A 26,311-nucleotide genomic window follows, 5' to 3' on the forward strand; every position below is an offset into this window, starting at 1 on the left:
CAAAATTAAAGGAATGTTTTTAAAAGTTGAGTTTTTCCCCAGAGCTTTTGATCTTTTTGCTTGAACTTTTGTATTTTAGACGTAGCTAAAAAAATTATGGTGCTGATATTGTTATATTTCGCTCCTTAAACCCAGCGTTCAGCTGGTATTTCCATCCGTGGCTTCCCAATCCTTTTTTCGGAACAGTGCCTGAAACACGGCTGATGAAAAAGATGAACTGTAAATAACACAAGGAAAAGTCCATCTGTCCATCAATTTTCAATCCCTGCTTTGTCCCTCTCTATCTGATTGCTCCTCCTCCTGCGCACTGAAATCATTAGAATTGTCTTCTTCGGTGTTGAAATTGAACAGCCTCTGAATTTCACGGTAATTTCTTCGGTCCGATGTGACGAGGCTAAACGGTTTTGCGAGCATGAAGCTCGTGAGCCCCAAAAATCCACAAATTATCCTCAGTGTTCAAAGCGCGTGAAAAAAGTAGCGGCGTGAAGTCCAGAGATTGCGGTAACTGTTTGAAGAATTGAAAATGTATATATATAAATTTTAAACCTGCCTGTTTAGCCATTTTACCTCACAATTACCAGGAATTAATTATCTTTTTAATTGATTATTTTTTATTGAATGCAAAAAGTCTTCAACTCCCTTTATATTTCCCTTTAAGGATGTGTTCACAATGTTGTTGCTATAGTGATAAGAGCAGTAAACGTGACCTTTGACCTCCTCCATCAGTTCATCCTCGGGCCCCTCCGTGGACATCCGCCCTGCATTTGAGGAGTTTCCACTCCAAGACTTTCGCAAGATACCGCAGACAGATGTGCGGTCAAGGTGACCTTGTCCTCCGCTTTCCGAGTCCGACTCCAACTTATTGCTGTTTGTCGAGAATTTTATCGCAACTCATTGCCGAGACGGACGGAATGGTACAGGACACAGAATCCGAGTAGATGATGCGCACTTCAATAATTACGCCTTCTCTTCTGAGAATGTAACGACCTTATCCTGATTCCATTTCATCACCCAACACGACAGAAAGGTCAAATCTTAAAAAACAGCCAAAAAGATCCACCCACTTTTGAAACCTGGCCTTCGAGTGGCTTCCCTTAGGTCGCAGACTCCATAGCCACGCCTGTAAAACCCAGAGGAGAAGGACAACCTTTGTCCCCAGAGCCGTCCAACTCCTCGATTCCTGCAACCCTGCAAAGCCCTCATCACCATAACAGTGCCTTGGCTCATGATATATTTATCATATAAATGCAGAGCACAAGTCACGTCACAATCTCTTTCCAATTGTACAATTTGCACAATTCTGTACAGTCATTTATTTTTACCGTCTTCTTCTTTTCCTTTGAGCTTTTCCCCTCAGGACCGCCACATTGTATCAACCATTTCCATCTAACCCCATTCTCTGTATTCTCCTCTCTCACACAAACCAACTTCATATCCTCTCTCACCACAGCCATAATCCTGTATTGGGTCCAATTCCAGCATCTGTCTACCAATATATTCACTATCATTCCTCCGTACATGACCCAATTATCTCTTTTTGGCTTCTCTGACCCTCTCTCCAAAACATCTAACATGTACTGTCCCTCTGATGGACTCATTCCTAATCCTATCCACACTGGTCACTCCCAAAGAGAACCTTAGCATCTTCATCTCTGCGACCGCTAGCTCTGCCTCCTGTTTTTTGGTCGTTGTTACTGTTTCCAGAGCATACAGCATGGCTGGTCCACTGTCTTCTTCACCTTTCCTTTCAATCTGGCTGATAGTCTTCAGTTGTATATCACCACTAACGCTTTCCTCCACCCAATCCAACCAGCTTGAACCCGTTTCTCTGACTCTTTTCCACATTCTCCATTGCTCTGGACTGTTGATCCGAAGTACTTGAAAACCTAAAACTTCTTGATCTCCACTCCTTCGAGCCTCACTGTTCCACTCAATTCGCACACATATATTTCATCTTGCTACAACTAACCTTCATTCCTCTCCTTCCCAGAGCATATCTGCACCTCAAGAGAACCTAAACATCGTCATCTCTGTGACCTCTAGTTCTGCCTCCTGTCTGGTCATTGTCACTGTTTCTAGAGCATACGGGTTCGCTGGTCTCACCACTGTCTTGCTCACCTTTCCTTTCATTCTGGCTTCATCCTGGCTCATAGTACCCCTGACACTTTTCTCCACCCATTCCAACCTGCTTGAACCCATTTCTTTACCTTTTCTCTACACTCTCCTATGCTTTTGACCGTTGACTATTTGACTGACTCCACCGTCTTGATCTCCATTCCCTGTAGCCTCACTGTTCTATTTACACACATATATTCTGTCTTGATGGGACTAACCTTCATTCCTCTTCTTTCCAGTGCATACCTCCACCTCTCTAGATGTTCCTCAACCTGATCCCTGCTCTCACTACAGATCACAATGTCGTCCACAAACATGGTCCATGGGGATTCCTGTCTAACCTCATCCGTCAGCCTATCCATCACCATTGCAAACAAGAAGGGGCTCAGAGCTGATCCCTGATGGAGTCCCAGCTCCACCTTGAACTTCTCTGTTACACCTACATCACACCTCACCACTGTCTCACATCTTGCATACATGTCCTGCACCAGTCAAACATACTTATCGGCCACTCCAGACTTCCTCATACAATACCATAGTTCTTCTCAGAACTCTGTCGTATGCTTTTTCTAGGTCTTGATCTAGATCTAGATCTTACTATACCTATATGATATATTTATTCAGCAATATATTTATTGACGTTCACAATGTGATGCTGCTACCCCATGTGCCCCCAATTAAAAAACTGTTTTTTTCTGATACTGGGGATGAGGCTGATGAAAATGGACCCACTCGTCCCCCGAGGATCCCCGCGAGCTCACGCTGCTGGGAATTGCAGTCTATGCTGAAGAAATGAACTTTTCAGAGAGTTAAAAATGTACTAAGCACCCTGCGGTGAGACTGACTCCTGGTGTTGTGTCTCCAGACTGGGCCAAATAAAGACCATGCATTTTGAAGACTTGCAAGACATTGTCAATAATTGCTTTCATTGTTATTTCTTTTATATGAATGCCCTTATCAAATCATGTAAGCCAGGGGTGGACACACTTTTTCAGCATGCAAGCTACTTATAAAATGTCCAAGTCAAAATGATCTACCTGCTATAAAAATGCCGAAACATAAATTTATTTATAAATACATTGATAATTCTTTCTATCACATGTGTCAAACTCAAGGCCTGCAGGGCAAATGTGGCCTGCCGCATTATTCAATGTGGCCCACAAGAACTTCTTAAAAGGTCTGACTGTCTTAAAATAAAAAAGTCAAACATGACAGCATCCCACCATTAGATTGTAGTGTATCCGCATCAATGCGATTTTCAACAAGCTGAATTGAGAAATACAAACTATCCCTAAATGTCCAGGAAGTCGATGCAGGTGGGAGGCTGAAGGCGAATACATGTTTGTACTTCAAGAGGAAAAAAATGGTATGTCTTTTGTGTTATGAAGCAGTGTCGGTTGTCAAAGAGTACAATTTACGTCAGTGTCAGGATCCCCTACTCGGCAGCCGAGAGGAGACACGGCTGGGTCCAATTGAGAATCAGCGCCAGCTGTAGCAGCGGCCAGCTGCCGCTAATCCCCCAGCTCCATAAAGAGCAGCGGCACGCTCTGCCTGGGGCCGAGGAATTCAAGAGGAGGAATAAGCGACAGGCGGTCCCAGGGCTGGAGAATTGTGGGACCCTTTCCCTGGGACCCTTTCCCTGGGACCCTTTCCCTGGGACCCTTTCCCTGGGACCCTTTCCCTGGGACCCTTTCCCTGGGACCCTTTCCCTGGGACCCTTTCCCTGGGACCCTTTCCCTGGGACCCTTTCCCTTGAGGCCTACTTTGTTCATTCAAAACGAGACCGGACGCCGACAGAAACCATGGGTTGGGCTTAAATACTCTCAGGCTGATGAGCTAATTCCCCTCAGGTGTGGCGTGGCCTCCAGGTGCGGAAGATCACTGCAGTGATCACTGAGCCGCTGGTCCGGGGACCCGTGGAATCGTGAGTCAGCATTTTGACACCAAAACACGGAGCTAAGTATGCCAAAGTTAACCTTCCAGAAAATCAGCAAATTAAAATGATATTTTTCTTTATTCACTTGGAAAGTTTGACCAAGAATATGAAAGGATTTATGTTGTAATGAGCCAACGAGTAAACATATTTTTTTTACATTTAAGAAAATGCACATTAACATTTTGGATATGAATGAGTAAAAATAAAAACAGTAATTTAACATTGAGGAGTAGTTACGTTTTTTACATTATGTTTGGTTACATGTATACTGTTGCATGATGGCAACCATTATGCTGATGTGGCCCTCGGTGAAAATGAGTTTGACAATATGTTGGTGTACCTAGTCTGTGGAGGTTCTCAGTCATCCAAGTCATGGTAAATTCTTGTCGAAATTTTCTTTTCTTGGCAACTGGACTTCAGTTAAAGATGCTGCACCCCTCATCTAAGAGGATTTTTCACTTCTAATGAGCTGTGGGAAGTTTTCTAATAACTGCCACAGATTTGCACACATGGACCAGGGCCTTCTGCACCCTCGAAACAACCAGGAAAGACCCACCACCAGAACCAGACCCCGGTAATGTCCCCATGAGCCTCAGTTCATGGGATCCAACAGGTTTCACAATCCAGATAATCCCACAAAGTTGCTCTTTTGTTCCAACCAACAACACCGCATTAGCATAACAACCCCCTTTACGCCTAGTTTCTGCAGATCAACCTTCCTTTTACACAACAAGCCACTGTAACCTGGACCCGCTCAAAAATCTGGCAGTTATATTTTGGAACTCCCAACAGGTTATTAGAACTGAAAATGCCTCTGGGATGAGGGCTGAAATTTCTTCAAGTGAAGAAATTCAAGTCCGGTTGCCGAGACAAGAAGATTTCGAAAAGTTGGTGTACCTTACTTGACTGCATGAACTCATATTGCAAAATACAACTCTGTACATTTTTTGTCATTACGGAAAGATGTTTCGGTGGTTCCCTTCGCTTTTGAAGTTAGCTGTGAGACTTCTGTTTGGATAACTGGGATTTCAGTTCCTTCACCCTTCTCCTCAGCTTGCTTTTCAGAGGCAAGTCGGTGTCTTATTTTTTATGAAGAGTCCAAAAATGTTGCTCCATATTTCCCTTCTTTGGTACAGAGGTGGTAGATGAGACACTCCTTATGGAAGTGGTAAGTATTTGGTCCAGCTCTCCCACTCATTTTAATACCCTTCTTAAGTTTAAAGATATAAATTAGAGGATAACTAGGTGACTCGCTAGCTAGATTTTTGCAGCACTTAGCGCCATTGCTATCATTTGTGCCTGTCCCTCCCAACCCTCATATCCCGCTTTCTCTCTTTCTAGCTCAACCGGTGGAGGCAGAAGGCCACCCTCATTGCTTTAGATACAAACTGTCAGGAGAAAACCGTTGTAAATTGGCGCCATACGAATAATGATCTGACCTGAGTTGACTTGTATGAAGGTATGCTGCTATTTGAAGTAACGTGTTCAAGTTTTTACAGTTCCATCAGCAGATTGATCTTGCCTTCTTCCTCCAGGGAAAAATATTTACATCTGCAAATCTCATCGCGGACATTGAGATTTTTCAAAATACAAGATCGATGACAACCGCGTAGAAGTGTTGACCCATTTTGGCGTGACATCGATTGGCCTTTAAAAGCCATAAAATGCGGCGTGCCTCTTTGGCCCTGACTGACTCCAAATGGGAACAAAACGACATCATTCGCAGCGAAGAAGACTCAGTGACTGAGACCATGCAGTCATTATTTATAAATTGATCCTGAAAGAGGGCCATTATCTCCAAAACCGCTTTCTCTCCGCCTGGGCATTGGAAAGACTTCCTTTTACAGGATCAACGGACATGACTGACTAATTTTCTCTCCAGGGATCAAACATCCTGTCGTTACACAGGACCGCGGTAGCTGTTTCCAGTTTCTGTGTGACCAGAACAACTATCACTTGAAACTCCCTCCAACCACCACCAGGTCCCAACATTAAGCTCCACCTGAGTCGTCACCTGTAATGCCTCTGTCTTGGCTCGGCTTTCTCTTGACGCCCTCAAGTCTTACATCCCATGAGGAAGAGTTAACTTTGGTCACTTACTTGGCTGTGAGAAAGTATTTGTTTAAAAGGAACTCGAGTATGCCCGTTACACATCCGTCATGTCTCGATTAGCCTTCTTTCAAGCGCAAGGCCATGAATCATTTACTCTGCAGCAATTCACTGGAGCTCCAAAGCGTCATCTCTGCTGTGATTCTTTCAAGTGAAAAACGCACCACAGCTTCTGGACTCACTTCTCCACGTGAGTACATGTTTGGGAGGTCTTGGACACGTGCATGCTGGCTCGGCACAAATCTATTGAATAATTAAAATGTCGCTGCCAAAACGTTGCAGCGTCTTGTACCACGACGTAACAAATCACAGTGACCATAGGGCTCCTCTTCTGTGGAACTATCCCCCAATCTCTGCCCGGAGGGGCAGACGCCATCTCCTTTCAGAATAGACTTTTTCTTTTTTGGGAAATGTTCGGGACTAGGCTAGCCCTGGTTATGCTTCCATAACTTACTCTATTGGGGACGAGCTACTCTGTGTTCCTGACATTGTTCACCCGTTGTAATGCTTTTTTTTTTTTTCAGTTTCTTAGCCCTTATTATGGCTCCTAAAAGTGCAAGAGGTAGCAGTGTTAAGAATTTAAAGTCGACCTGAAGGAGGAAATAATGGCTAAACTTGAGCGGTGTTCGTGGTACAGATCTCGGCAAGCACTAAGACAACCAGTTGTAAGATCCTGAAGAGCAAAAAGGCAGTGGATGACTACGTTAACGAAACAAAGTTATTGTTAGTTTGGGTAAATGAAAGAGCTGAAGATAGCGTTTAGAGAGGGTCTCACATGCGAGAAGCCACAACTCTGGCATGCCGATTCAGTGAAGGAAACGTCGGGTACGATTGAAGAGAAAGAACACCAGAAACACACCCATAAAAAAAAAAAAAAAAGTTTCAAAAGGGTGGAGTATGTGTGTTTTTTTTTTTTTTTTTTTGGCGCTGGAGAACAGATCAATGGGATTGATTGCTATCCCATTGATTTAAATGGGAAACACTGCATTATATATAAGCATTATATCATGTCACCAATGCCATGTAACTGTTAGCGCCAATGCTATTAGTAGTATGACATGTATGCTTGTCCCTCCACCACCATGTTGCGCTTTGGATCTGTCTGTTTCCTAGCTGCAAATACTAAATAAGCTGCTACTTTTTTCAAATACACTATATTATTGCAAATTGTTTGAAAAGGCATTGATTGCACCAGTTTGTCTCCAGCATGATGCGATAATAACATGTTTTTAAACATTACTTCTTGCTCTTTGTTAAATCAATTCATTCTTATTTTTATTATCTTGCCTAAATAATTCCTATTTGGCTATTCTTAAATACTAGATTCTTAAAAACAACCTACCATAATTTCCGGACTTGCCGCTACTTTTTTCACATGCTTTGAACACTGCGGCTTCAAAAGCAATGTGGCTAATTTATGGATTTTTGGGGCTAATGAGCTTCCCACCGCCAAACCGTGAAATTCCGAGGCCGTTTAATTTCGACACAGAAGAAGACGACTGTACGGGTTTTAGTGCGCAGGAGGAAAACTAAGATAGTGATCAGCTGGAGTAGGACAAAGCGGGGATAAAAAATGGACGGATGGACTTTTCCATCCGTTTAGTAATCATCTTTTTCTCTTTTCATTCAGTTAGCTAACCTTTTATCCTTCCTGTTGCTGTCAATTTTTTTTCTCTACTTTATATATTTTATATTCATATTATTGATATGGTTGTTGTTGCGCTGCTGTGACAACGAGTTTCCCCCTATGGAGATCAATAAAGTATCATCTTACCTTCATCAGGCATGCTCCAGGCACTTTTCAGGAAAAAAAAGTATTTCCAGTACGTATTTGTGGATGTTACCGGTATATATTTAATCAAAAGTTAAAAAGAGTTCATAGACAAGTGCAGCCTATATATGTACACATATTTATGGAGTTATTACCAGACAGTGCAGCTTATATTCAGCTCAATAGTCCGCAAATCATGTTATTGGATTTCTGTAAACAACCTTAAAAAGCGTGATAAGGGGTGCACTTTGGAAAGTGTCCTTGGGGATTTGGTGCCATGTAATTAATATCTGACTTAACTCTTGCAGCGTATTTGCATTGTTCTGGAGAGAAACCAAAAGAAGCAAGTATTTGACATTAGCAGGCAGAGGCGACGTAAATTTGCATATGCCTTAATTTTGTATTGACGTGACAGCTGATTGGATGGGGAGATGGATTAACTCAGACACCTTCAGATAAATGTCAACAGCTAGCAGGAATCAGCCGTGAGGTGTAACAGCGGTGGTGGAAAGGACACCCAAAGGTATTTCTTGGAAAATAGGGAACAATTTATTTCTTGGCACAAAACACAGCCGCAGATGCTGCAGCCAAAGCAAAGCTATTCAAGGCATGCAGCTGAACACTTTGGACCTGATCCGCAGCCGCTTTCCTGACAAATATTTCACAACATAAACAAGGCTAAAAAAACGATAATAAACCTGCCGCAAAAGTTCCAGAGATAATTTCAGAGATGCGGCCCTGTAGGCTTCTGACGTTCAGATCATTACCGCCTAATATTCGTTAATTGATAGAGTATGTTGCCATTGACCAATGGCAAACAGCGATTTTAGTGCATCAGGAAGTGTGGTGGGGATAAGCCGGAGAGGACGACAGCTGCCTGTGCGTGTAAGCCGAAGAAAAAAGTTATAAAAGTCGGGGTGGGCGGTCAATCAGGACAAGCGTGTTTGGGAAAACAGATGCTATTTGTTAGCTTTGAGTGACTACAAATGAATATGCCCATATGAGGATGTCTAAAAGGTACTTTGTGTTCAAGACAAGCTACATTTTCTACTTATCAGGTCTGAATGGACAAAAGCAGTTTGGGGATGTTAGGGCCCTGTCAACAAGGCAGGGTTTAACTGGGGATTTTGGTGCCTGACAATGGCTTAAAATTCAGAAACGCCTTGGTTTCCTTGCATACATGGAAAACGCTGTGCTTTCAAAACCTGCGTGGGTGCCAAGGTTGCAGCCAAGCCAGGCCCAGGTGGGTAGACCATCATAATAATAATGGCGACAAGACCGTAAGTGTCCCCAAGCATGAGCATGTTTTAGCTCAGGCATCCCCAACCCCTGGTCCCCGGTCTGCAAAGAAAATCTTTCTTGGTACAATTGTTAGTGTTTTTCATTTGACCTTACGGATCTTGTTTTGAAAAACGACTGCCGCACAAAACTTGGTCGCGTCATTTCACACATTGGCTATCACAAGCTAGCCCCTAGAAACAATGAGCCAGAAACAAAATTTACTGGAGAGCCTTTTTGAGATGAAATGAGCAAAAATTAATTAGCGTAGCCTTCCTGCAAAAAGTAAGTATGTAAGTAATGGGTTCATTGCAATAGGTCATACACAAGCTCCACGCCTGCTACGGATTATTTGCGGTAAACGGCTAGCTAATGAAGGTATGAATTGTTATTACAGTGCAAATTTATTGTCATTATATTGCCTAATATAAAGTGTAATGTTGTATTCAGATTAAATACAGATTCAGATTCAGATAAAATAAAAATAATTTTTTATTATTTGAACGTCTCTGAGCGGTCCGTGGAAACAGTTTCATGCATATAACCGGTCCCTGGTTAAAAAAAAGTTGGGGACCTCAGGTTTAGCGCATCACAAAATTGCACTGCTAACAACTGTCCATCCAAAAGATAGCCGTCACTTTGTGTTGGGAAACCGCGACTGAAATCTGAACGGTACATGGTCGGCGTGAATGGGTCCTGAAGCTCATGAAAAGGTTAAGATTGAAAATAAAATGGTTCTCAACACAAAAGAAGCGATTGAATAATTCTTATTTACTGCAACTTGATTGATTTCATTCTTCTTCTCAGTCAGTTTACACCATTACTTCCTATAGCTGTTCTGTTTTGGTACTTAATCCTACAATTATGTTGAATTTTCTTTGCATAATTAATTTTTAACTTTTCAATTTTGACAAAACGTCTGTCAAGTTAATTAGCAGATGTGTGACTTCGCTATTTGTTCGAAATGATTGACGGCTCGCGGTTTAAAAGCCGAGATGAGGCGAAGATTTAACGCCTTTCTGTTTCCCGCCCTCGCTCCAGCGGCAGTCAAACACCTTCACATTTTCTTCCTTTTTTCACGACTCTGCTGTGGTTTCGAAGTACATTTTCAGGAACGGTAACGACAGACTTTGGTTTTCCCTGACCTGCGATCGCACCTGCAAATCTGTTTGTTCGGACTAAAAGAGGTTGCTCAAGCCTCGGTCAACAACGATGGACAAACACCAGCGCGAGTCCGATACACCTACAACCAATCCCGCTAAAGCTATGGCCAGACCGCATAGCAAATTAGATGTGCTATAGAGCGGTATTCTTCAATAGTAACTATTGGACAGGGATATTGAAGGGTTCAGTCATCCAGTCATGACTAATTCTTGAAATCTGTTGTGGCAACTGGAAATTCAAGTCCGGTTGCCACGAAAAGATTTCAAGAAGAACTCGCTTTTGGACAGTCCCTGTGTTAGCCCCAACCCTCTAAAATAACAGGGTTGTGATTGGCTTGCCGGGAAAACATCAGTGGACACGGGGAACATGATTTCCACTGCCAATTCATGAATTTTTCTACATGAGAAGTACGTTTGCAGTGCCTACGAACAGGAAAAAATGTAAATAAAATGGTCAGGATGGTCTAAGGATATTTATTATGAGGCCCCAAGAGGTACAAGTCTCACATAGTACAGAGTCTGCAAGAGAATGCAAAAAAACATAGTGATGGTTGGTTTTTATATATAAAGAGGAGTCCCCATCTTGAAGATCGAACTGCGGGGATGTCGGGTCACGGTAGCACAGGACAGGAAGAACACTCCATATGTGGACTTGTTTATGAGGCAGAGAGTTGATCAAGCGGCGGACACATCGTCATGAATACACGCTACCATTTTGACTTCTCGGTCATCAACCCCACATGTGAGTTTCATGCTCAGTACTTTCCCACTGAGAGCAGAGACACAGCATAGACACTGGTTATAGTCTCACACAGAAGCATAATCTCACAAAAAAAAAAAAAATCCCATTCCACCCCCCCCTTTTGATCATTCTACTATAGTCCAAACACAGTGAGCGGTTTTCTATAAACACAATCCCTTTTCGGGGTTCCAAGAATGTGTGTTCTACCCCGAATGAGCGGGTGATTGGTTGTTTGTCTGTATATGTGGCCCTGCGATTTACTGTACCGATGAGAGCTGGGAGATCTTGATGACGGTTCCAGCATCCCCTCGCGATCCTGAATGCAGGGTAAGCGGCAGAAGATGGATGGATGGACGTTTCGAGTGAATGTATGTTGGAGCCTTCCGGCAAAAATATTTCCTTCGGGAATGATAAAGTTCCATTCTTTTCCTCTATTGCACTGTATACCATTATGGTACAACCAACTGACCTTTGTACAAAACTGTACACAAAAAAAAAAAAAAAACTACTCTCATGCCATCACATATCATATCATCATATATCTGCATGCAAATTCTACCTCATACCTCATAGTTTAATGCAGGGGTGGGCAAACTACGGCCCGCGGGCCACATCCGGCCCGTTGGTCTTTTTAATCCGGCCCGCCAAAGATTGGTACAGAATTCATACTTGGTGTGAATGATTCGATCAATGAATGTAGGAGCTCAAAGCTCAAGCTTATTTCATTTTTGGAGCTACTTGAGAATTTAGATTTAGCCTTTACTGTGGACATACTGACACACATGAATGAGCTGGACGTAAAGCGACAAGGAAAAAACCTGCTGTATGGTTTGGCGACAGTGGTATTGAGGAAAAGACAGGAAGCGGAGCTGGAGGTTGCAGAGATGAAGATGTCGGGGTTCTCTTTGGGAGGGATGAGGATGGATAGGATCAGGAATGAGTCCATCAGAGGGACAGCACATGCCAGACATTTTGGAGAAGGCCAGAGAAGCCAGACTGAGATGGTTGGGTCATTGACAGAGGAGGCATTGGTAGACCGATGCTGGAATTGGACGAAAGAGAAGATTTATGAGCGGATGGAGAGAGGATATGAAGTTGTTATTTGGTGTGAGAGAGGAGGATGCGGATAATAGGATTGGATGGAGAGGGTTGATTTGCCTAGGCGAAGATATTTGACGCGTTTGTCCTTCTCCACAAAAGGGTCTGTTACTTTGGTGTAACAAAGTTAATTTATCTTATTCATAAATTCTTATTCTTATAATGTCCACTATTGATTATATCAGCATTAGGCACCTGCTACCCATGTACGCCACCTTCAGGTGAGGCATAGTACTGTCTGCCTAACCTTATGACTTCATACAGGCTGCAAAAAGTCCCGGTGTATAGAATAATATCACATATATCTGTGACATGTCTCTGGTAGCAGACCGAGCAAGTGAATGGTTGTGACCAAGGAAGAAGCACGGTAGCTGGGGAGGTTGCTAAAGAAAGATAGTTAGCTTTTAGATCAGGGATGTAGCATGTAAGGGGGGTGTTTCCAAGATGCTGGATTTCACTTTCAAGCCTTCTTGAGGTGTTGTGGGCCTAACTTGACGAAACACAGATGATGGAAGGTGCCCGCTTGAAAACCCAGATGATATGCTTCGGGCTGTTGGTGGCTAATGTAGGTAAGCAGTTTCTGGCTGGTGGGTGGTAGCCTGCTGGTAGCTAGCTTGTTGTCTGCTTTATGTAACTTCCCAACAGCTTGGATTGGGCTTCTGGATATTTTTTTACCTAAGATTTTGGCACAAGGGACAGTAACACCTTGCCCTGTGTATTAATGAAAGCAAACATTATACTTGCAATATGAGGCTTGATTTGGAAGGGGCGCATGCAGAGGTGAGGCTGTGCTCAACCCTGCCTCACCACCGGCTTGCTCAGTGGATCAGTGGGAAATTGTTACCGTATTTTTCTGATTAAAAGTCACACTTTTTCCATGGTTTGGCTGGTCCTGTGACTTATACTCAGTTGCAACATATATTAAACTATGTACAGTAACTTCACATGTTTTTTATTTTCACACTGACAGCTGCAGGACTGTCCTCTAGGCTTGGGTGCCAGTATCCGTTACTCCTGTGCCACAAAAAATTAAAAATGTAAACATCTACTTAAAAAGCTATGTTTTTCATGCTATATTATTCTGAATAGCTGTTAATATATTGTTAACATACAAGACACCTGTTCAGCCTGTTCTCTTTTCTATTGCTATTACTATTGTAACGACCCTGCGGTACTGTTTAATGTTCAGTTCCTAGTGGCTGTGAATATGTAATGGGAGGAGAGAGAGCGCTGCGACAGGGAAGATTAAGTGAAGCCGCTGTTGCTTAATTGTTCGAGTAAAGATAAAGTCTAATCAGCAAATCTTCATCGTTGGGCACGTCCGCTCAGACATTACACTATAACTTGCCTTTCAAGGTGAAATGTCTGTTCTTGGTCTCTGATTTTATCCAATAATTTCCCCCCCAAAAATGCGACCTATAGTTCAGTGCAACTTTTATATTTTTTTTTCTTCTTTTTTTATGCATTTTTTTTGTATACTCCTTATACTCTGGAGCGGCTTATACAGCAGCCCAAAAAATAAGGTAATATTTATTTTACATCATCATCGTTATTTTTTTTTTTTTTAATGATGACAGGTGAGGCAGAGCCTCCCCTGCCTCCCCTGGCCTCACTTCACTGCTTCCTCGGCTCGACGCCTGACCTTTCACTTATGAGCTCTGACCACGCACAGTCTCAGCACCCCATTTATCAAAGCATGCTGGTCTTATTTTTGTTCTTTTTCTCTCAAGCTGCACAAAAGACCCTTTAATAACCAGTTGTCACTTAATTCAATTGGCTCCTGTGTCTTCGCTGCATCGGCTGTGAGACAGTCGGCTTTTGTCCAATCAGCGACGAATACATTAGCTGCTGTTGAGCAGTTGCCGGGACACGGTTGCGGAGTTGACAGCATACATGTTTTATCAACTAGATATTATCTTAAGTTCACTTCCTGGACTCCTTATCCGTCCCCAGGGCAGAGTTTGCAGCACGCTGCCAATCTGTTTTGCCAATTTCTGCGATTATCTCTAACACAGTTTGAGGAACATTTTCAGCATCAGATTTCCAGTATGAAAAGTTGCCCTTTCATATATTTATACATAATAAAATAAATATATAATTATATATCACAATTTAATTACACATATGATTTTAATATAATCATATATATATATAATTTCAACACAAGTGGGATTGTGAATTTGTTATAATAATTGTATGATTTATATTATAATAATATAATATACAATATTGCAAATAAATTGTTTGTAAAAGTATTGATTGCACCAGGTTTATCTCCAGCATGATGCGATAATAACATGTTTTTAAATTATATTTCTTGCTGTTTTTTTTAATGAATTCATTCTTACTGTCGCTATTATGTTGACTGTGTTTGGACAACTCTTGCTGTGTAGGGAAACAATTTGCTTACTTTAAGGCTAAATAATTCCTATGTGGCAGCAAATCTTAATCTTATCTAAATGTAGCCTAATTTTAATGGAGGCAAAGAATTCTTAAAAACAACCTACTGTCATTTCCGAACTTCAAGCCACTATTTTTTTCAAACTCTTTGAACACTAAGGCTTAAACTATGATGGGGCTAATATATGGATTCTTTTGGGCTACCGATCTTTTGGGCTAACAATCTTCACATCGCAAAAACATTGAGCCTCGTCACATCGGACCAACGAAATTACCGGGAATTTCTGCGGCTGTTCAATTCCGGCACCGAAGAAGACCAAATTAATAGTTTTAGTATACAGAAGGATCAGTTGTAGTAGGACAAAGCAGGGCTAAAAATGGATGGACAATGTACTTTTTTGTACTGTTCCAATACGTGCCTGTTAATTTTTTTCTTACTATTTTCTGAGCTTTGTATCTTTTTTAATTTTTTTTTTTTTTGTACTATCTTGCAATAGAAAATGGATGGATGGATGGACTTTTCCTTGTGTTATTTATTATTAATCTCTTTCATCAGCCGTGTTTTTCATCAGCCACTGTTCGGAAAAAAGTAATTTTCCAGTACATATTAATGGATGTTCCCGCTATGTATTTCATTCAAATTTGTTTCTGAGTAAATATCTCAGTATACAATGTGGACACCTGCAGCTTATAAACAAGTGTGGCCTATATATGTACACATATATTTATTAATTCAGTTAGTTTATTTGCGGATGTTACCGCTATGTTTTTAATTAAAAGTTGTTTCTGTGTAAATATCCCATGTTACAACCTGGAAATGTGCAGCGTATAAACAAGTGTGGCCTATATATGTACACTTATATTTATTTAGTTATTTTTAGTCGGTGCACTATGTTCAGATGCACTCAATACTCTGAAAATTATGGTATCTCTAATTTTAAATTCTCAAGTCTTCTTTGCTATTTTGATATATTTCACCAAATGTCAATGCAGACTGCTAATTTTCTGCTGAGTGCAGTTTCATTCATTCATTCATTCATTCATTCATTCATTCATTCGTTCATTCATTCATTCATTCATTCATTCATCATCTTGACCATACATTGAAGTGCAGAAGCTAAATTGGAGAACCCAGAGCACAGCCGTGCAGACACGGGGTAGAATTCTCACATTCAGAACTTTGAATAACCCCAAGAAAAGAAAAGGGACGGTTGTGGTCAAATATCCTGTCCTCAATGAATCTGCTGAATCAACAAAACTGTAGAATAGCAGACGCATTTTCTGGCCTTATTCCAGACAAGCCATTTTTTCAGTGCAGTGCGCTGTGGAAGCAAGTACATGCTCAGCTGGTTGTTTATGTTTTTGTTTTCGCTGGCAAGGGAAAATCGCACAGTGTGGAATCTGCTGCCGGGTAAGGGAGAGTCAGAGATATCACGAAAGAGCTCATTACACCCAGACTCAGACTCTCCACAATTACGAGTGACATAAGAACATCTGAAAGAGTTATGCTGGCACAGGACTACATGGGCCCCATTCACAACTCTAATAAACTCACCCTAAACGATAAAACTTTCCAGCACGATTCTTCTAAACCTGTTGCCCAAAACTCAATCTCACTGACATTAAGCACGCAGAAATGAAATTCTCTTATTATCTCACATTCTGATCATTTCCTGCTGATCTTTCATCGGCTAAACTGCAGCATGAGATTGGTTACAAATTCACGTGAGAGAATGAGCCTGGGTGTAATTCATTTTTAATTTAGCATTTTTATGAAAATGTTTCTAATTGGGTGGTTGAGGCTCATCTAGTCAAGCGGGCATCAATATAAAAGGAGGGTTGGCGGTTCCATTCCCAGTGCCTCAAAGTGTCCTTGGGAAAGATATTGAACCCCCAGTTGCTCCCAGTATCAGGACATGTATGCTCCATTTAACCGAAGAGCCTCAAAGTGATCTTGGGCAAGACACTGAACCCCTAGTTGCTACCTATGTCCTGGACATGTATGCTCCATTTAAGCATTTAAGTGTTGCTAAATATGGTGGGAAACTTTTTTATTTATTTCCTTTTGTAAGCATTTATTCTCTATTAATCCCTTGTGGGAATGAGCCTGGGTAAATTCATTTTTTGTTGATTTTTAATTTTACATTTTACTGAATGCATTTCAAGTTTGGTGGATGTCGCTCCTTTGGTAAAGCGGGCAGCTTGCCATTAGAAGGGTTGGTGGCTCCATTCCCGGCACATTGAAGTGTCCTTGGGAAAGATATTGAACCTCCAGTTGCTCCTGATGTCCTGGACAGGTATGCGCCATTTAACCAAAGCTCCTCCAAGTGTCCTTGAGCAAGACACTGAACCCCTAGTAGCTCCCGATGTTCTGGACAAGTATGCTCCATTTAACAGAAGCTCTTGCATTGCTCATCTGTGGACCCAAACACGATCCATATATCAGTCACATCAGGCTAGAATCTGTTTTGGACGGTGATTTTAAACCCACGATGTTGTGCGAAACTTTTTGTTTTTAACATTGCATGGTAAGCAAAGGCAAGCTTGTTATTTTTCACTAAATGTTCCCTCTGTACATGATGCTTTATCTCCATGTAGGGGGGTGCGGTGTACATCTAAAGAAATCCAAGGCTCAGAATTTGAGACAGGAGAAAACATTTGAAACCAGTCTCAGCTGCTTCCTTATCTCAATGTTGTGCAACAGTGAAGAGTTGCTTTTTTTGTGCAAGCCAGTCAGAAATAAAAGGGGTTGAAAAAGCACAATTTGATTTGATGCAATCGGAAGAACTGTGCGCACATTGGTGCGGGTCTGTACAGTGGAGGGGGGAGAAATGCACCCAGTTACCTATTTCCAAAAGCTCATTTGCCTCAGTTGGAACAAATTTAGCACTAATGAGGTAATATAGAATACAGAGAGACAACGTTCTGTCAATAGACGTGCGTTATCTTTGTCTTGCGCATTGCATTGCTGTGAGATGACATCGGTAATTGGTGTGAAATGAGACACGAAATGGCAGTGAGCCAGGGCTGACACAATCCATATAGCCGGCATTATCTGGCCCATTTTCACGTCATGAGAAAGAATCCCTCAAGAACAAGCAAGACACAATCTGCCGCTGGGTCGCTTGTGCAAATCCTGCTTTCCTTGTCGAATTTCATCACTTCAGTCGGCGAGAAACCTGCCCTAAATTACATACAAAGAGCCACTTTAAAAGCGTTTGCCGGGAAAATACCATGGATTGGCCACAAAGTCAAGGAGAAAGACAGGAAAATAGCCGGGAAATGTCAAAATATTGGCGAGAATTTACTCTGAAAATCAACAAGGTCTGCAGCAAACACTGGCCTTTTTAACCCTCGTGCAATCTTAACATTGTGTTTACTCCCCTTGTCCTACGGGTCAAAAATTACCCATAAGACAATCTTTGTACCCTAGTGGTGTACAGCCCATATGGAAACATAAACAAAGTATCACTTTTTCTAGTTATGGGGTCTCTTTAGGAAAAGTCATAAAATTTCAAGTTGGAAAAAAAAAGGTTAAGGTGTTTTTTCTACAGCTAAACATGGTAGTGGGTCACTTTTGACCCGCAAGACAACACAAGGGTTGAATCAGCAAGACTTAAGTCAGAATGAACAAAGTACGACACAAATGTCACCATCATGGTGTCATTTAAAGGCTTCAGGATGTAAAACTACAAAGACATCAGTTGCTGTACGCGTGAATTAAATCGGTCAAAGAAGAAGCTAAGGCTATCCGACCATAACATGTCCATTTCTTGCATCTTCCAGTCCGATTTTCCCTGTTATTGATTGGTAGTTGTTGTACTGCTTCGGTGTAACTGTGCAGTGTTCTCAAACTCTGAAGAGTTTCATCGGTTCCTGTCTATTCTGTCGTACCGCAGCACCAGACGCACTCCCAGGTAGTGTTGTCCTCAGGAACTTCAAAACACAGGCTTGGGTTATATCGACTAGAGAGTGAAACACAAAACTCCCATCATACTATCCATTCATATGCCTTTCGTGCCCCTAGTCAATTGCAAACTAAGGTGAGTTTTATAAATTCCTTCTTTTGTTTCTTGATGACGCAGACGTTATCATAACAGCGCCCTGTCTGCGGAGGCAACTGGACTTGAATTTCTTCACTGCAAGACATTTCGGCCCTCATCCCAGAGGCTTCTTCAGTTCTAATGGCCCGTGAGGGCTTTCCCAATATAACTGCCAGATTTATGGGTCTAGGTTATGGTGGCTTATGGTGGTGTTGTGGAAATATTAACTATGCGTATTATCTGAACCCATGTCTCCATGGGGAGGGGAGGGGGCCGACAAGTCAAAACAATAGCAGGTACTCAGCCTCGAAGGAGGTGTCCTTGCTTGGTCAACTATCTGTCTTCCAAACAGTGTGTCCTTCTCTGTCTCATATGAAAAACCAAGAAGACGCTTCCCTGACTGATGGAGTCTGTCCTTCAAGATGGTGCCCCCTCTCTTACCGTGGGACCACTGTGGGACCAGACTCATCCTCTGACTGCATCCTTCAAGATGCTGTTGCCCGCCATGTGTTCTTTTTACTTTCCTGCAGACTACTCTGTGCTCTGCATGACATGTACCTTTTGAGGCCTCAAAATAAACATCCAAAGACCATTCTGACCATTCACCAACTTTCTTAAAGAAGCATCCAAAAAAAACCACAACAGTGACTTTACATTTACATCCCAACATTACTGAATTATTTCAAGTGAAGAAATTCAAGTCCAGTTGCCACGACAAGAAGATTAGACAAGAATTCATAACAACAGTGTTAGTTGCTTACATACCAGGAACTCCCTTGAAGCCCCTTAGATAGATGAAAAAAAAAAAAAATTAATCTAGGTTATCTGATAGCAATCCACAAGAACCCGTAAGTCAGAGTTTGGAAAAATTCTCCAGTTTGAAAGCAAGTACCTGAACAACTGAAGAACATACAGTGGAGCATTCAACAACTAGGCCTTCAGTAGTGCTCCATTTATCAACCCACCCATCAATAACAGTTTTATGACTCTAAAAACCATCTTATGTAGGAATGCAGTATAAAGAGCCATTACATCGCAGAGATAACGAATCCGGAGTGCATAAGTCTCCTTCTACTGCAGCTACAACTGTAACGCACATAAACAAGTGACAGTAATGCCCTAATAAATTGCAATATCATTTAGGAAAATAGAAAAATTTGGATTATTATTAGTAATAATCTTTCCTTTCCTTAATTCTTTCCTCAAAAAGAGTTCAATTATTCTGTCGCCTCAGCTCCATCAAGAAGTCCTTTTCTATCGCTATCACAGCTAATGCTGAAAGTCGACACGCTGACGTTACCGTAGCCCTCTAGAAGGCCTTGGTGTCGCAACTCAAAATCTTGATAGGTTGAGCCACAGTTTCATCGACACTTATTTTTTGTTACAGAGCCCGTGAATCTGATTCTGCAGGCCTCCAGGCAGATTTCTTTGACTCTGACCCTGCCTGGCAGCAAATAAAGGCTGAAATGTGATTGGTTAAATGCTTTAATATGAAAATACATGGATGGAAGCAGCACAGCCAGGGAAAAAGCTCTGAAAGCAAGTGGACAGACCATTTTGAATTATTTAATACGTATTCATGGACATAATAGAATTAAATCAGTATGTGATTCAGCTATTTTTTAGGCCTGCAGAGAAGGCCTTGCAGGCCCTGATGGCCCACCACTGAAAACCCAACCAGGAAGATATCACAAAGACATACAAGACGCAGCCACGTTCGATCGCTGAAGGGATGAGTGTGCACATTTAACTGCAGCCTCACTCCAATCTCAAGGGGTTTTGGAGTGTGTGTGTCATTAAACCGTTTCACACATGCACTTCAAACATGAGATGATTCTTTTCTAGGATGGACTGCCGGCATGGAAGCAAATATCGGGATGAGTCAGATCGATACTTCACCGGCCGGCTCCCCTGTGTGATTAGTTATCGCTGTTCAAATCATGGCAGAGCTTTCCCTTTTGGACGAACGACAATCGGTATGTTTCTCAACATCGAGAGAAAAATTGCTAACCGCGACAGCAAAAACACGTGAACTGTGTTTAAATCGACTTGCTGTGAACACATCATGCTTCCTGCAGCACCAATGCTTCAGCCCTCTGCACAGTCTGCAAGTAGCGAGATGTTTGTTTTGCAAGAGCAAGAACAGAGTTTTTTCTGTCTTTGACATTTTATACTTCCTGAAAAAGTTCAGGTGCTGAACTCTGGGGAAGTCCTCGTACTCATCACATACACTCATGATGGCAGACAACGGCCACGGACACAATTGCAAAGCGAAATGGACATTGCTGAGATTTCCTCCTGGCTGTCTTCTTTTTTGGTACATGTTGTATTGCAATTCCTTTCCAATTTGTTGGGAGCAGTGACGTGCGGTTAAGTTGCACTGACTTTGCTCAGCACAAGAAACTAGTAACACACATACAGATGTTGACAAAAAACACTATACACTGGAAATGTTGGACATATAGCAAAGGTATTTCAACAATTTAATAGCAACATACAGAGAGACAATCTACATTGAGGCTCAAAAGTACACGGCCTCACCGCATGTCTCCTCTCAGTATTTGAACAGCAATTGAGAATATAAAAAAAATAAAACAATCTAACTCTTAAAATAATTAGATGAAAAATACCTTTATACTTCAAATCACTGATAAATAGGACCAATTAATTCTTTTTTTCCATTTTACATTTTTTTCTTCCCGAGGTTGGCAAGTGAGGCACAGCCTCTCGTGCCTCACCTGATTGCATGTCAGTGTTTGGAAAGGGTTAGTCATCATTTGCGACAGATGCTCTCACCTATGCTAAACGTTCGGGCACTGCTATTCAAGAGTTATTTCCATTTGCATGTCTTCATAGGCCTTACATTTCATCTTAAAAACTGTCCATCACTATACCACCTTCTGCTCCAGTGGAAAAGCGGAAATGACCTCACTTCTGCTCTTCTATTTCAAAATTCTGACCAATCATACGATCGTTCTTGGACACAAAATGACTTTTATTCTGGCAGCGTTTGGAGTGAGAAATTTCCCAACCTTTCCCCTCCATGCCTGATATGTGTGAAAGCGAATAAGTAATCTGTGACTTGCCATGATTTTCCACACATTGATTTGCTTCAGTGCTTGAAAGAGGTTTACAAGATTTCCCAGCAATGGAGGCAGATTGGACTGCGGCTTTGGCGTCACGACAAATGCGTTTTCCTTTCAAATTGTTCCAATGCCACAATCCCAGAAGCGGTGAAGTGATGCATATTAGGAGATGAAATTCTGTGCCAAAGTTCATTTTCCTTGAGAAATACTTGCGTTGAAGTGACCAGTGTTGTTTGCGAAATATGGCTGTTTTAGCATATTCTATATTCTTGACGAAATCTTCTTGTCATGGCAGCTGAACTTGAATTTCTTCACTTGAAGATGTTTCAGCCCTCATTCCAGAGGCTTCTTCTCAAGTGAAGAAATTCAAGTCCAACGGGCACAGCAAAAAGATTTCAACAAGAACTCACCAAGATCTGGACAACTGAGAACCTCCACAGATAACATCTTCTATAAGTTATCATTAGTCCCTTTCGTAACTCTTAGCATTTCCTAGAACCTTTTCAGGAACGAGGCTGTTTCATTGTGTATTCAAACAGTGAAGTTACCCGTGACCTGAGTTCCTTGAGCTGCTTTAGCATCTGCCTCATGCAGGGTTTTCTTATGCAAGCAGGCCCATCGAAGTCACTGCTCGGTTATTTTCTTGTGACAAAATGGACTAACGATAAGCTCAAAGCTTTTGAGACAATTAATGAGCATTCATGCTGAAGGCAGTCAAGAGTCTGCTGCTGTACTCACCTGATCTTCGAATGACAAGGCCTGCCCGACGTCCCTGGGGAACCCGTCAATGACAATGCCGTTAGCCTCTGGGATCTTCATAATCTTCTGCTTGATCTCAGTAATTGTAGTCTCCTGCGAAGTCAAGATTGAAATCATGAACAACCTGTACTCGGTGGCTGGGTTGATGTGAAGACATCAAAAGAGCAAAGAGCAGGACTTGTACTCTCTGTTGGCTCTCCACGCAGAATTTCACATTTCCTCTGACAGTAAATCTTTACGTTCTGCGTGTCTGAAGAAAAACAGTCAACCAGCAGACTGAGTCGAGAGAAGCAGTGCGAGTACGAGCTTCACCAATTATACCAGTGACTGACGGGATCAACGAGGTCCGGAAGCTGATTGGACGAGACACCCAACAGATATCACAGGTTCGACAACAAGAAAAACACTTGAGGTAGTCATGATGTTAAAAGAAACTTGGGAGAGAAAGAAACTACGAGTCCTGAGAATAAGAAGCTGCAGTGAAGATGAACTACGAGGAAGACACTCAGGGACACCAAGGACGAAGATACATGAGGGACTGCGAAATAAAACTTGAATGATCCAGACACACCAAAACTGAGTCAAACTGAAAAGTCCAGAGAAAAAAAAACATCTAAAACTCCACCTTCCAATCAGATGACGACAGAACATCTCGTGGTCTTTGCCAACCAACCCCCGCCTTTTTTTAGATAATCGCGTGCTTTTTCTGGCAAGGTCGTAAAAGAAAGGATCTTTTCTGTTGGTGCCCCAATCAGGGACCTAATTTAAAAAGAAATTAATCAGAGAGGATTTGAACAAAAGGAATAATCCGGCACTACACGCCGGGAGAATTACCGTTTATTATTGTTAATTGTGCTCAAAAGTGCGCGGTGAAACGACAGCGGGGAGAGCACTTGAGGGCAGGGATTGCCAGCTTCATTTAGCGTCACTTTACTTCCTCATGGCTGGAGGAGGTCAACATGTTTGGATGCTGAATGAACGCATCATGCGATATGGCACAGATACGTGAGCAACGCTCGGATCTAAAAATAACAGCTGGAACGGTGACCCCCCTACCCAACCACTCGAAACATTTCCGTCTGCATATCGAAGCCCAAGCAGTGGTGACTGTGCAAATTTCTGCGGAGATAACAATGAAATCTAGATCGGATTGGAGACGATTGGCTTCCGATAAGACGGCGATGGCTAATCTCGAAACAAAAAAAAAAAGCCTTGGAGCGGTGGAGTCACTGCCGGAGCCTGCAGGAGTTCCATCTGCCAAGCCGTTGTTGCCAAAGCCATAAACAGACAACTGATCTACAATTCGACAAAGCCAAAACATAGGCAACGAAGTGGTGTTCCGAATGCCCCCCGTTCATTTGATTTTTGGTGTTGAAAGCTTTTGGAGCCCTGTGGGGAAAACACATCACTATGTTTGACTTGGATAACAAGCCTTGTGAAGCTGCAAAATGGTTCACGATGTGAGAAAGTAATTAAGGCAGTTTATGCTTACCTTAAATAAGCATACCGAAAGAGCCTTCTGTTCATCCCCATCCCCTTCCGTCCACATTCCTTATCTGCTTCCTATCCTGCTGGACCCTACCCCAGCTGTCATTGGGCGAGAGGCGAGTTTTCCCTGGACCGGTCAATTGCAGGGCAACAAAAAAAGAGCATTCGCAGTATGCTCAAGAACAACCAGCAGCACAGCAAAGAAGACACCATGGCATATGTATATCCAGGGAGAAGAATTCCCTGCTGTTATCGGGCAAGAGGCATCCTGGATCGATCATGGGGCCACAAATACAGGCAAGAATCAAGAAGAATCAAGAAGCTCAATTGTTCAATTGTCAATGTACAGTGACCAATACACCGAAATTGGACATACAAATATTCACTGTCATTTACACGACATGGAGTCATACGACTATTCATTCAATAAGTGACATGTCACGTAGAGACATGCAGCCATTCACTCCCTCATACAACTATTCATTTTGACAATTTATTTTATTTTCCTTTTTTTCATTTATATTTTATAATTAAATTTACATTCTACTTTATACTTTTACACTCCAGCGTTTATTTCATTTTTGTTGAAATTTTCTTGTCTTGCCAACTGGACTGGAATTTCTTCACTTGAAGATGGTTCAGTCCTAATCCCAGAGGCGTCTTCAGTCCCAATGTGGGGAGTTTCCAAATGTAACTGCCAGGGTTTTTTGGGGGGGCTACGTAATGTTGATTTGTTACTTAAATGGAGGAGTTGATCTGCAGAAACTACGTGTAAGTTCGGTTGTTATGCTAATGAATATTTTATTTTATTTTATTTTATTTTATTTTATTTTATTTTATTTTATTTTATTTTATTTTATTTTATTTTATTTTATTTTATTTTTTTATTTTTTTCCTTTTTATTTTTAGCTTGTCGCGGTCCTGTCCTTGTATGTCTTGATGCTGCTAAACAATGTCCCAATCGAGGGATCATCATGGGGTCATCTCAGTCATTCAATCACAAATCCAATTCAATCTCCGATGAGCCGACTGCATGTGGGAGGAATTCGGAGGACTAGGGACCTTCTTGCTGTGATGCTGAAGCGCTCCTTGACTCCGCTCTGTGTTTTAAACAGCAAAGTCAAATTTGACAAACTTGTTTTGACAAACAAGCCAATGCTAGCAGGGACTTAAATTGTCTTGATCATTTCACGGGCCAAAAGAGGAAGAAGTGGAAGCCCGACGGACTGGCAAGGCATCAAGAAATTAAAAGAGGAAACAAGATGTCAACTAAGAGGTCCCCACAGGAGATTCAGCAGACAATCGGAACACAAACACAAGACAAGCTGGATGAACCGGCTACCAGGCTACGGCCTGGCGCTGAAACAAGTCACTCCAGACACAGAAGGCCTGGTTCAGCAGCCCTTTTCTCACTTGCCCTCAACCCCTTCGCTGAAAACGTCAGTGTCATCACATCACATCATCGTCAAGCGAGCGGCCAAGCAGAAGCTTCGGTCTGAAAGGAGCATTTGAAACTCTTGCGAACATCGGAGGACTTCCTGTTCCTCCGTGTTCCTCCGGGCCCCCCTGGGTGGTTGTCAGACCTATTTTAAACGGCGTGTTAACACCACGTTGGGCAAAATGTGTAACGCGATCGATGATAAATGCTACGTTTCGCTGTGAATCATGACCGTTGAGCAAATGCTTCATTTCCTGCCGTATTAGCTTCATGAATTTAGGATGGAAAAAAAAAAAACACGGACAGACAGAGAGGGATCCTCGACATCGAGAAGACCAAAAGGGAAAACGATCAGAAACTTGGCTGAACAGGAAGAAAAAATCCCGAAGCAGAACTGGGATTGTGAAAGAACGTCTCTGTTTGAACCTGACGGGAATTGCTTTAAAGCAACAACCGAACTGTAAAAACCTTTTAAATCAGTATTTTTGTACTTTGTGTTTGGGAATATATATATATATATACTTACACTTCTGCTACTTTGCACTGAGTATACCATTATGGTTCTACCTGCTGACCTCTGCTCTAAACTGTACACACAAAAAAAAACCTCTGCTGCTCATCTCTCGTGTCTGCATCTACGTGCACTTTACACTTCATACCTAGTAGTTTAATGTTTAACGTAACAGTGCACTTTACTGCTAATTTGAACTCTGTTATTATTATTAATAATTTCACGGCATTGCGCGATTTTGAGAAACGTCTGCTCCATTCCTCTGTGTGTCCAGTACAGGCGGAGAAATCGATAATACTTTGACATTGACTTTTGATATACGGTATACCGTTGTTTTCGGCGGGGGTTACGTTCCAAAAAGAACCTGTGATAGG

General features: G+C 42.0%; 1 protein-coding gene across 1 annotated transcript in view; it reads right to left on the reverse strand.

Annotated features, from left to right (window-relative positions):
* The window catches only part of ak5 (adenylate kinase 5), a 157,997-nt gene that overhangs the window by 101,942 nt on the left and 29,744 nt on the right, over positions 1-26,311 (reverse strand). The window contains exon 5 of the mRNA XM_086153396.1: positions 22,480-22,593. Within this exon, the coding sequence (XP_086009522.1) occupies positions 22,480-22,593 (114 nt within the window). The remainder of the gene's footprint in view (positions 1-22,479; positions 22,594-26,311) is intronic.

The sequence above is a fragment of the Fistularia commersonii genome, chromosome 10 (assembly GCF_037954325.1).
Source record: "Fistularia commersonii isolate RoL2024-O1a breed Wild chromosome 10, RoL_Fcom_v1.0, whole genome shotgun sequence".
NCBI classification, from domain to species: domain Eukaryota; kingdom Metazoa; phylum Chordata; class Actinopteri; order Syngnathiformes; family Fistulariidae; genus Fistularia; species Fistularia commersonii.